The sequence below is a fragment of the Lepus europaeus genome, chromosome X (assembly GCF_033115175.1).
Source record: "Lepus europaeus isolate LE1 chromosome X, mLepTim1.pri, whole genome shotgun sequence".
Classification (NCBI taxonomy): Eukaryota; Metazoa; Chordata; class Mammalia; order Lagomorpha; family Leporidae; genus Lepus; species Lepus europaeus.
Genome location: NC_084850.1, coordinates 132,016,492 through 132,029,033, shown reverse-complemented (window position 1 = coordinate 132,029,033; position 12,542 = coordinate 132,016,492). Strand labels below are relative to the sequence as shown.

The 12,542-nt window shown below is 43.7% G+C and overlaps 1 protein-coding gene across 3 annotated transcripts in view; it reads right to left on the bottom strand.

Annotated features, from left to right (window-relative positions):
* The window catches only part of CTPS2 (CTP synthase 2), a 125,886-nt gene that overhangs the window by 112,561 nt on the left and 783 nt on the right, over positions 1-12,542 (bottom strand). For all 3 annotated transcript variants that reach the window (XM_062183898.1, XM_062183896.1, XM_062183899.1), the window contains exon 2: positions 4,777-4,982. In XM_062183898.1, the coding sequence (XP_062039882.1) occupies positions 4,777-4,942 (166 nt within the window). In that variant the 5' untranslated portion in view covers positions 4,943-4,982. The remainder of the gene's footprint in view (positions 1-4,776; positions 4,983-12,542) is intronic.

Below are 12,542 nucleotides of genomic sequence, written 5' to 3'. Positions count from 1 at the left end.
CCTTCAAGACTTACCTTTTCAAGTGGGTGTTTGGCACAGAGGTTGAGACATTGCTTGGAATGCCCTTATTCCTTATCACAGTACCTGAGTTCAAGTCCCAGTTGTGCTCCCAATTCCAGCTTCCTGCTAATGCACACCCTGGGAGGCAGCAGGCGACAGCTCAAGTGCTTTGGTCCTTGTCTGCCACATGGGTGACCCTCTTTGAGTTCCTGGCTCCTGGTCCTACCCTCGTCCAGCCCTGGCTATTGCAGGCACTTAGAGAGTGAACCAGCGGATGGGAGTGCTCTCTGCCTCTCAAATAAATTTTAAAAATTTTTAGTGATAAACAGGAATAAACAAGGAGAATAATAGAACAGAACAGAGTATACAAACAGACCAAGGGGATGGCCTTGTGGCACAGCAGGTAAAGCCGCTGTCTGAGATGCTGGCATCCCATATGGGCACTGGTTTGTGTTCTGGCTGTTCCACTTCTGATCCAGTTCCCTGTTAATTAATGGCCTGGGAAAAGCAGCAGTAGATGACCCAGATGTTTGGGGCCCTGCCACCCATGTGGGAGACCCAGATGAAATTCCTAGCTCCTGGCTTCAGCCTGGCCCAGTACAGGCCATTGGGACCATCTAGGGAGTGAACCAACAGATGGAAGATCTCTCTGTCTCTCTCTCTCTCTCTCTCTCTCTCTGTAACTCTGCCTTTTAAAAAATTACTTATTTTGAAAGAGTTAGAGAGAGAGACAGAGAAACATAGAGAGATTTTCCATCTGCTGGTTCATTCCCCAAATGGCCTCAACAGCTGGAGCTGGGCCGATCCAAAGCCAGTACCAGGAGCTTCTTCTGGGTCGCCCATGTGGGTGCAGGGGCCCAAGCACTTGGGCTGTCCTCTGCTGCTTTCCCAGGTTCAACAGCAGGGAGCTGGATCAGAAGTGGAACAGCCAGGACTCTAACTGGCATCAATGTAGGATGCTGGTGCTGCAGATGGTGGCTTCACCCACTCTGTAACAGGGCCGGCCCCAAAATAAATCTTAAAAAAAAAAAAAAAAACAGACCTAGATGCATACTAGGGCACTTCAAAAACTTCAAGGAAATGAAATTAAAAGATGTTTATTTTTGTGCAAAACAATGTTTAAATCCATAGTTTTTTCATAATATTCATTTTCCAAGAACTTTTTGAAGACCCCCATATATATAATAAAGGGTGATTTTTCATGTCAGTGGAAAAAGAATCAAAGCTTTTTTAAAAAAAAAAAACCCGCTGTGGCGCAGCAGGTTAATGCCCTGGTCTGAAGCACCAGCATCCCATATGGGCGCCGGTTCAAGTCCTGGCTTCTTGGGTGCTCCTCTTCCCATCCAGCTCTCTGCTATGGCCTGGAAAGCAGTAGAAGATGGCCCAAGTCCTTGGGCCCCTGCACCCGCATGGGAGACCCTGAAGAAGCTTCTGGCTCCGGCTTCGGATTAGTGCAGCTCTGGCCATTGCGGCCAATTGGGGAGTGAACCATCGGATGAAGACCTCTCTCTCTCTCTCTCTCTCTCTCTCTCTAACTCTGACTTTCAAATAAAAATAAATAAATCTTTTAAAAAAAAGAAATAGCTTTTTTTTTTAATTTTTTTTTTTATTTTTGACAGGCAGAGTGGACAGTGAGAGAGAGACAGAGAGAAAGGTCTTCCTTTTGCCGTTGGTTCACCCTCCAATGGCCGCCGCGGTAGGCGCGCTGCGGCCGGTGCACCGCGCTGTTCCGATGGCAGGAGCCAGGTGCTTCTCCTGGTCTCCCATGGGGTGCAGGGCCCCAGAACTTGGGCCATCCTCCACTGCACTCCCTGGCCACAGCAGAGAGCTGGCCTGGAAGAGGGGCAACCGGGACAGGATCGGTGCCCCGACCGGGACTAGAACCCGGTGTGCTGGCGCCGCAAGGCGGAGGATTAGCCTGTTGAGCCACGGCGCCGGCCAAGAAATAGCTTTTAAAAAGACATTTATTTATTTATTTGAAAGACAGAGTGAGAGAGAGGTCTTCCATGTTTTGATTCACTCCCCACAAATGCCTACCACAGCCAGGCAGGTCTGAGCCAGGCCAAAACCAGGAACTCCATCCTAGTCTCCTACATGGGTGGCAGGGACTCAAGTACTTGATCAATTGTCTGCTGCCTCCTAAGTTCATTAGCAAGGAACTAGATTGGAAGTAGAATACCCAGGACTAGACTCATCAGTCTGCATTATAACATCTGCCCCAGAATGAATTCTTTAATAAATGCTATCAGGAATAGCTAATCAATCAGAAAAAATATCTAGGAAAAATTACATTACGTACTTAACTTTACACAAAATTACATTCCAAATATGTTAATCATTAAAGAAAAGCACCAGAAGGCATTGTGGCACAACAGGTTAAGCAATTCCTATTCTGATCTACCTCCCTGCCAATGCACCTGGGAAGGCAGCTAAAGATGGTCCCGTGCCACCAACATGGGAGATCCAGATGGGGTTCCTGGTTCCTGGCATTGGCTTGGCCCAGCCCCGGCTGTTGTGGTCATTTGGGGAGTGAACCAGCAAATATAAGATCTCTCTCTCTCTCTCTCTCTTTCTCTGTAACTCTTTCAAATAAAATAAATCTTTTTTAAAAAAAATCCAAAGAAAAATTGTTGTAACACAAAGCATTAGTAAATTCTGTTGCATAATAAACAACCTCAAAATCTCAGTGATTCATAAACCATTTCTCCCTCATGTGACATGGGGACTGTGTGTCTTTTTATTCCAGGACCCAAGATGAAGAAGTCTTCACATTGAGCAGGCTGTTCCCATGGCACATGACAGAAGCACAAGAGAGACTAAGTCAAACTATGCACTTGCAGGTAATTTTTGCGCAATTATCACATGGGCTACAATGCATGGGGCAAAACACATCACATGACCAACCTCCTTGATTTGCCTAGAACTCAGTACTGTCAATTTTAAAACCAGGAAAGTTCTAGACAAACCAGGATAAGTTAACTACCCTAAGTGGGCAAAGTTCAATGTCAAGGGGCGGGAGAAATATACTCCACAGGAGGAAGTTGGGTGATATTTTGAAATAAAAATATAATGTACCACAGTCTTGAATTCTTACTCACAAATAAAATCAATATCCAAGAAATATAAATGAAAACAATGAGATACTTACTCTTTTTTTTTTACTCTCAGGTTAGTAAACTTTAAAAATACTATTCAGCAAGGAAAGAATAAAATAGTCCTTCTCATACACTGTTTGATGAGGATATAAACTGGTGTATACTCACAATCCTCATCAGAACTTCTCAGACTACAGAGAAGTGATATAGAACATGTTCCATTTATTAGAAAAAGTACATGCTAAGTAATCAGTACACCCCATAACCACTATATTCCAAGTGGAACAATGTGAAATAACGATTATAAATAGCCACAGCAATATAAAGAATTTTCAATTTTCAGAAATTTTGAAAAAGACTGTAAATATTCACAAAATTATGAAAAATTTAAAATTTTCAGAACTTTCTGGATTTCAGAGTAGAAAACAGGGACGGTAAACAAAGCCCTTCGACAATACATATGCAATTATGTATCAAAAGCCTAAAAGCATCCTTACTGTTTAATCAAAAATTCTGTAAAGAATTGATGCTTACAAAATTAAATCTTAAAGATTTCCATCTCAAAAAAAAAGATTTCCATCACAGCTTTTTTATAGTATTAATAAATTAGAATTTTCTATTAGTGTACAGGTTCTATACAATATCAAATATATAAATACATCCTCAGTATATCAAGTTTTAAAAATTAGATTAAGAAGACTCATCTCAATTCAAAATTAAAAATGAAAGTTCAAAAGCAAGCAAAACTAATATAGTTAGTTTCCTGGTAGAAGACAGGACAGCTGTAATCCTGGGGGTTGTGGGTAGAGAGAAAAGGACAAGGGACAAAAAGAGGGGTTCTGCCCCCTTGATCAGGCGTAGGTTCCACAATATGCTCACTTAGTGAAAATTCATCATACTGCACACTTAAAACTCATGCACTTTTCTGTATGTAAAAAAGTTTTTTCAAAAGTACTACACAGGAGTGGGCATTTGGCACAATGGTTAAGACCCACTTGGCATGCCTGCATCCCACATTGGAGTCCCTGGGTTTGAGTCCCAACTCCTCCACTTCCAATCCAGCTTTCTGCTAATGAGCACTCTGGGAAGCAATGGTGATGGCTCAAGTCCTTGGGTCCCTGCCACCCACACGGGAGACTCAGATTGAGTTCTTAGCTCCTGACTTCAGCTTGGCCCACCACCAGCCAAGCTGCTTTAATATACACTCTATGTAGGCAGTGCCATTGTAGACAATGGGGAGTGAATCAGTAGATGGAAGATGTGTGTGTGTGTGTGTCCACCTGCTTTTCAAATAAAGTGAAAATAAATTAAAATATTATAAATAATATGTAAAGGCTAATGCCTTTTTAAAAATTATCAGTATATACATCAAAATGCCAACATTAATAATAGTTACCCCAGGCAGTGGGAACCATTAAAAGAAACACATGATTTTATGATAAAATAACATAAAATATAAGCCATACTACAAAAGATGCCATGTTCCCAAAAAGGTTGACTCATTGGAATATCATCAATCTGAAAAATGTATCAATGACTATGACAACACCCACATTTTCGTAAGATATGACCCAGCAACTGTACTTCTGGAACTCTATCCTAAAAACATTACCCAAAATACAAGAAAGAACTCCAAGTTTGCCTAGTACTTTCGAAGTGAAAAAGTGGTTCTGTTTCATACCATGTTCATACGGTGAAAAAGTACCCGCATCAATGTTAATATAAGGGTCAATCTTGATAGCAGTGACTCGGAGTCCACATGATTTTAGAATCATCCCAATGCTGCTGGCAATGATCCCTTTACCAATGCCAGAGATGACCCCACCAGTGACCAGGATGTACTTCATTGGCAGAGAAGTGGCTAGGTGTCAACACCCAGATATAAACCTGAAAGGCAACAAAATCAAGGGTCAGGGAACAGAAACATTTTTTCAAACCAGTAGAGAATATGTTAAACCAAAATCTCTAAAGTATATAGCAATTTTCTACCTAAACAGAATACTAGAATATTTTAAAACAAAAACGTGTTCTAGGCTTTTAATTGTTGTTACACAGAAAGCCATGGATGCTTTCAGCAAGCAAAGTGGCTGGTTCTGTTTCCCTGGCTCTCCACTTATCCTAACTTTTCCATGACAAACTGCATTGTGAGAAATCAAATTTCTCTGGGATTCAGGCTCATGGTAAAAGGTTTAAAAATTCAGACTTTTAGGGCTGGCACCGCAGTACAGCAGGTTAAAGCCCTGGCCTGAAATGCCAGCATCCTGTATGGGCACCAGTTCTAGTCCAGCTGCCCCTCTTCTGACCCAGCTCTCTGCTACGGCCTGGGGAAGCAGTGGAAGATGGCCCAAGTCCTTGGGCCCCTGCACCCATGTGGGAGACCCAGAAGAAGCACCTGGCTCCTGGCTTCGGAATGGCACAGCTCCAGCCGTTGTGGCCAATTGGGGAGTGAACCAGCGGATGGAAGACCTCTCTGTCTCTACTTCTCTCTGTAACTCTTTCAAATAAATAAATGGTCTGGGAAAGCAGTAGAAGATGGCCCAAGTCCTTGGGTCCCTGCACCCTCATGAGAGACCCGGAGAAAGCTCCTGGCTCCAGATCGGCACAGCTCCGGCCGTTGCAGCCAATCGGGGATTGAACCAGCGGATGGAAGACCTTTCTCTCTCTGCCTCTCCTTCTCTCTCTGTGTAACTCTTTCAAATAAATAAATCTTTAAAAAAAAAAAAACAGAACTCAGACTGTCAAGTCAGACAAGTCTATACAAGCTGTACTGGGCAAGTTATTTATTATTCCTGTGCCTGTTAAATGAAATAAAAATACCAATCCCATGGAATATTATTCAGCACTAAATAGAAAGGAGCTATTAAGCGGTTTAGACCTGGAGGAATCTTTAATGCATATCACTAAGCAAAAGAAGTCTATCTGAAACAGCTACATACCGTGTGCCACCGACTATGTGACATTCTGAAAAAGGCAAAACTACAGAGACAATAAAAAGATCAGTGGTGACCTGGGCAGAGGAGGGAAGAGAGGGATGAAGAGGCGGAATACAAGGGATTTTTAGGGCACCAACACGACTATTCTGTACAACACTGTCATGGCGAGTACACATCATGACAAACATTCTTTGCTTGGCCAAAGTTTAGTCAGGCTTCTGATCCTCCTCCTAGGCCACCTGTGCCCTTCCTTTTGAAATGCAGTTTTAGCCACCCTGCTAAGTCACTTTAGCAAAATTCCCTCATCCTTGATATCTGAGAACAGGCTCCTCATCCTCAACCACCTCCCCCCCAACTCCCAGGTGATGTCTGCTCTCCCTGGGAGACAGCCATTCCACTTCTGATCCAGCTCCCTACCAATGCGCCTGGGAAACCAGAGGAAGATGGCCCCGTGCTTGGGCCCCTGCACCCACCAGGGGGACCCGGAAGAATCTCCTGGCTCCAGAATGGCCCAGCCCCGGCCATTACGGCCATTTGGGGAATGAACTAGCAGGTGAAGGATCTCTCTCACAAGCGCGCTCTCACTTGCTCTCTGTCTCTGTCTCTTCCTCTGTGTAACTCTTTCAAATAAATAAATCCTTCTTTTAAAAAAAGAATCTTGTTAGATATAGATAGTTTTAGCAACAATCCCTGTTCTCTCCACCCCCTATGTCTCCTCTTAGTAATTTCCCATCTACTGTTCCTTGGCTATAAATTCCCAAAGGCCATTTTAGCCAAAGTTGAGCCCAATTTCTCTCCCTTACTACAAGGCTCTGTTGCAGTGGTCTCTACACTTACCGTGACGGTTCTAAGTCAAGTCATTATTGCCATGTCTTAACAAGTATCAAGGGACTAGCACTTTGGCACAACAGGTTAAGCCTCTGCCTATGACACTGGCATCCCATATGGGTGCCGCTTCAAACCGTGGCTGCTCCACTTCCAATTCAGTTCCCTGCTAATGCGCCTGGGAAAGCCACAGAGGATGGTCCAAATGGTTGGGCCCCTGCACCCATGTGGGAGACCCAGAAGAAGCTCCTGGCTCCTGGCTTCTGCCTGGCCTAATCCTGACCATTGCAACTATTTTGGGAGTGAACCAGCAGATGGAACACTGGTCTCTCTCTCTCTCTGATTCTCCCTAACTCTGCCTTTCAAATAAATAAAAAATAAATTTAAAATAAAAACTAGTATCAAATGATTTGTTTTCTTTAACAGTTAGGTTGCCGGGTACTGGCACTGTGGCGCAGTGGGTTAAGCCTCTGCCTGCAGCACCAGCATCCCATATGGGCGCCAGAGGATGGCCACAGTGCCCATGTGGGAGACCTGGAAGGGGGTTCCTGGCTCTTGGCTTTGTATCAGCCGAGCTCTAGCCACTGCAGCCATTTGGGAAGTGAACCAGCAGATGGAGGACCTCTCTACCTCTCTCTGTCTCTCCCGATCTCTGTGACTCTGCCTCTCAAATACAAAAACAAATAAATCTTTTTAAAAAACACAGGTTGCTCCCCCACCCCCAGGTCTTCACTACTGACTGGCATCTGAGTGCAATCCTGAACTGCTGACATTCTGTCTATGATTACGTTCATGCTACAATGGCAGACTCCTAGCCTACAAAGTCTGAAAAATTTACCATCTGGCCTTTTATAGAAACTATTTTCTAATGCCTGGAATAAAGGTGGGCATAGAGTAAAGCCTTAATCAAAATTGGCTGTTAACATCATTATTAACATAGCCTTCTTAACTAAGTCTGCCAAACACTGAATCTTTTCCATTACCCATCAATTTTACCATTTAATAACACTAAAGCAGAAAGAAGAAAACACCATGACAGGGAAATTTTGGTTTTTTACAAGATTGATTTATTCAATTTTCTTTTTTTTATCTTTTATTTAATGAATATAAATTTCCAAAGTACAGCTTATGGATTACAATGGCTCCCCCCCATAACTTCCCTCCCACCCGCAACCCTCCCCTTTCCCACTCCCTCTCCCCTTCCATTCACATCAAGATTCATTTTCAATTCTCTTTATATACAGAAAATCAGTTTAGTATATATAAAGATTTCAACAGTTTGCCCTCACATAGCAACACAAAGTGAAAAAATACTGTTGGAGTACTAGTTATAGCATTAAATAAGAGTGTACAGCACATTAAAGACAGAGATCCTACATAATATTTTAAAAAATTGATTAATTTTCTATGTAATTTCCAATTTAACAACAAGGTTTTTTTTTTTCATTTAAGATTGATTTATTCAAAAGGTAGAGTTACAGAGAGGGAGAGACAGTGAGAGGGAGATCTTCCATCTGAAGTAGGCAGGCATACAGGTGACTTCACACCCTACCAGATACCTTCACCAGGCCTCTGTGTGACCTTACACTCTACCTGATACCCCACCACACCCCCATGTGACATCAGGCTCTACCTGACCATACCTGAGCGCCCACCTGGCCACAAGCCACTCCCCTATGGAAAATATATATAAAGGCAGGGAGTGTCGCAAAAGCTCTCTCTGCCTCTGTGGTGCTGCTGGTGATAAGCGGTGGATAGCAGCTCGAGGTGCTTGCTGCACGTGGCTTTGGCTTGCTCTCTGAGTGGTATGGACGCTATTCCAGTTTCCAGACCTTCCCCTCTCTCTTACCTGAACTAAAGCCTTTACTTTCCTAGATACTTCTTGCACTAAATAAAAGCTTAAAACGTACCATGCTGCCTCGTTTATCTGTGCCGGTATTTAGAATTCTCCTCTAAATATTAGGCAAGAACCCTCTCGGACTTATTAATATCAGGGATTTAGTAATAAGCCCATGGTGAAATCGTAAGGCACCCCGAATTCTGGTAGCACATGTGGCATCCCGGATAGCATTTCTAGGGAACTTTAAGGGGCCACATTTTAGTGTGAATTTTAGGGGGTCTCTTCCGATTTCACATCCACTGGTTCACTCCCCAAATGGCCACAACATTCAGGGCTGTGCCAGGCCAAAACCAGGAGCTTGGAACTCCATCTAGGTTTCCCACATGGGGGCAGGGATCCAACTACTTGGGCCATCTTCTGCTGCTTTCCCAACAGCAGCATTAGCAGGGAGCTGGATCAGAAGTGGAGCAGTTAGCACTCAAACCAGCACCCATACAGGATGATGGCATTGCAAGAGGCGACTTAACCCACTGCAGCACAACGCCAGCCTCCATGAAATTTTATTTGGCTTTGCTGCTGCTGATTCAAACCCTTTTATTTTACAGGAAGCCCAATACTTCTTGATTTTTTTTCCTTTGGGTGCTATGTTTTTTTTTTTCTTCTTCCTTGAATGTGTGCAGAAACCATCTGCTCCTAAAATTTCACCATCTGCATGAAAACAGTCCCTTAACAGTATTATGTGTGTAGTCAGGCATACAGGTTAAAATGGATTAGGTTTGTGAGCTGGAAAACCACACCTTCACCATGCCCCTGTGTGACCTCATGCCCCTACCTGGCCACACCTGGGTGCCCACCAGGGGGTCATCTCCGATTTCAACATGACGAGCCAATGGGCAACTGCATAAGACTACTAACAAAAAAAACTACCAAGAGGTAATAACCACAAATTCCACTTTCTATTGTAATTCACAAAAATGTTTTAAGTGGGGCTGGTTTTGTAGCACAGCAGGTTAAACTGCTGCTTGTTGCACTGGCATCCCATATCAGAGTAGGGGGGTTCAAGTCCTGGCTGTTCCAATCCCAACCCCCACCCTGCTAATGCACCTGGGAAGGCAGAAGATGGCCCAAGTGCTTGGGCCCCTGCACCCACGTGGGAGACCTGGATGAAGTTCCTGGCTCCCGGCCTTGAACTGGCCCAGCCCTGGCTGTTGTCATTTTGGGAGTAAACCAGAGGATGAAAGGCGTCTTTCTCTCTCTGACACACTCACACACACATACACACACACACAGACACAAATGCTATCAAGTAGGAAAGATTTCAGTTACCCATTTCTTATCTGTCCTCAAAGGAATACTCATTCTGATTTTTTAACTTCCTCTGCTTATCTTTTAAAACAAACTATCTGGACAGAAAGGTGTAAAGGTATCTCACTGCAGAGATGTGGTTCAGTTTGAACTAGTTCCCTAGGATCACAGCCAGTAAACCAAAGCTATCCAAAATGTATCCTGTCCTGAAGCAAATGGCTTCACTAAGTTCCTGGGCCTTTCTCTACACAATATAGTTGATCACATTTCTTCCCCAAAAGGCCATCCACTTTGCCCAGCTACAAGAGAGTGCTTCAAAAAGTTTGTGGAAAATAGAATTGAAAGATCAGTGTAGGGGCCAGGCGTGGCACAGCGAGCTAAGCTGCCACTTGGGATGCCTGGTCTAAGTCCAGGCTACTCTGCTTCTAGATGTCTCTGATCCAGCTCCCTGGGAAGAGGTCTCAGCCACCCATGTGGGAGAAGGTTTGGCCTAGCCTAGCCCTAGCTTGTGTGCAGGAGGCATCTGAGAAGTGAAAAAGCAGATGCCAAGATCTCTCAGTATTTTTTTTTTAAAGTTGTTTATTTTGGTGCAAAATATTTGAAATCCACATAGTTTTTTCATAACACACATTTGAACTTTTTGGAAACCCTTCATTATTTCCACCCTAAAAAACTTCTCAGTTCTATCTCAGAATGCTTCTCCTGCAGACCCAAAATGTATCTGAATACTCATCTCTTTCCATCCTACTGCCCCAGGTACTCATGATGGTGATCATTTCTTCCCAGCCTTATCTTATTCAGACAACTGCATTCACTTAAACAGCTACATCCTTAGGCAAATTCTTCCACTTCTCAAAACCTCCATTTTCTCAAGGTATGCAGTACACCGAGTTCATGGTAATACCTACACTGGAAGGATGTGCAAGGATTTTACAAAGAGAGTGCCTAATGCTACATTAAGGTTAGCTGTTATCTCTCCAGAGCCACCTACTTGCTCATTCAATCAATTCACCTGTTCCCAGGTCCTGGGGTTAGGGAAATAAACAAGAAGTCAAGGACCTTGCCCCGTTGCACTTCACCTTTCCAGTGGGATTAAGAGGCAAATAAATTGTGCTCTAGCTGTACCTTATTCTGGAAGCACCCTGCTTTCCAAACAAGTCCGCATTGGTAAAATCAGCAAAATCCAAAAATTCCACAAAAGTATTGTCAAGAAAACTGGAGTACATTCGCGTAAAGTCACATTCTGCCTTAAGAATTTTTCCTATCAGAAAATGCTTGTTATAGGAAAGAAGAGCCAGGTGTAACATTGACTGTGTTATCTCAACTTAATTAAAACCAAAATCTTAATTGTTAAGATCTAGATTTTGCTCTTCATTTGGTCAGAAATACAACATGTTGGATTTTAATATATTTAGGTGACTGGGGTTCAGGCAGTGATTAGTTTTCTGAGCTTTCAAAAAGACAAGATGCCTTTTTAAAGCACATTAAATATTTTTGAAAATATTTTTTGAAAAATGTAACTTAATGCCAAGGAGACACCTAATTGCTTTTACCCCTTGTAAGCAAACAATTAAGTTTGCAAGAAAGTTTTCAAAACCCAGGGAAAGGCAGGCTCTGTTTTAAACCACGTCCTGGAATCAGGATGCTTTCCACTGTGAGGACTGACGTTAGTGAGCAGAATCAAGTGTTTATAAAATGGGGCAGTGCAGAGCTGTGCTAATAAAATTATTACATGAGCCAAGTACGTAATGTTGAAGTTTCTAGTAGTCACTTTTCTAAGTTAAAAAAAAGGCCTTCACTTCAGTAATACATCTTATTTAACCCCAATGTATTCAAATTGTAATAGCTATTATTAAGGAAATCAGGCGCATACACTCAGGGCACACCTCAATTCGAACTTGCCACTTTTCAACAGCCACGTGTGGCTGGCTACTGGCAGGCAGGCAGGCATAAAGGCAACTAAACACACCAGAAGCACCAAGAGACACGTTCTCAATGACGGCCATTTAAAAACTAACATTAGTCCGACACAACAGAGAACTTAACCGAACGACCCCATCTTACGAAGTTTTAAAAGGCGCCCAACAGCTGTGAAGGCAATCAGAGCAGTGCGATGGGGGTTAGGAGGGAAACGTGCGGAGCCCCCTGGCAAGGCGCCAGAGGAAACTTCGCCAAGTGGTGGAAATGGCCTAATGTCCACGTCTGGGATAGGTGGCTACAATTTGCCAAATCCCGTCGATCTGCACACACTGAAAATGGGGCATTTTCCTGAGTGTAAACTATACATCAGTTTTTTTTAAAATGCCCAATAACATACTCCGTAGCAGCGGCACAGTTCGGCACTGGGCCCCTCCAAGCAGCTCACACGGGCGAAACGCTAGGTCGTCGTTTAACCAGTGCACCGTGGCGGGGGACAGGACAGAAAGGGCACGTCACCCACACTAACGGCCAGCCTCGCTCGACCCTCGAGTCGGGCTTCACTTCCGCCAACGCCATCTCAGCGCTCTGCTCCAGGCTCCCGAGGGCTGGGCGTGGGGGCGGCTG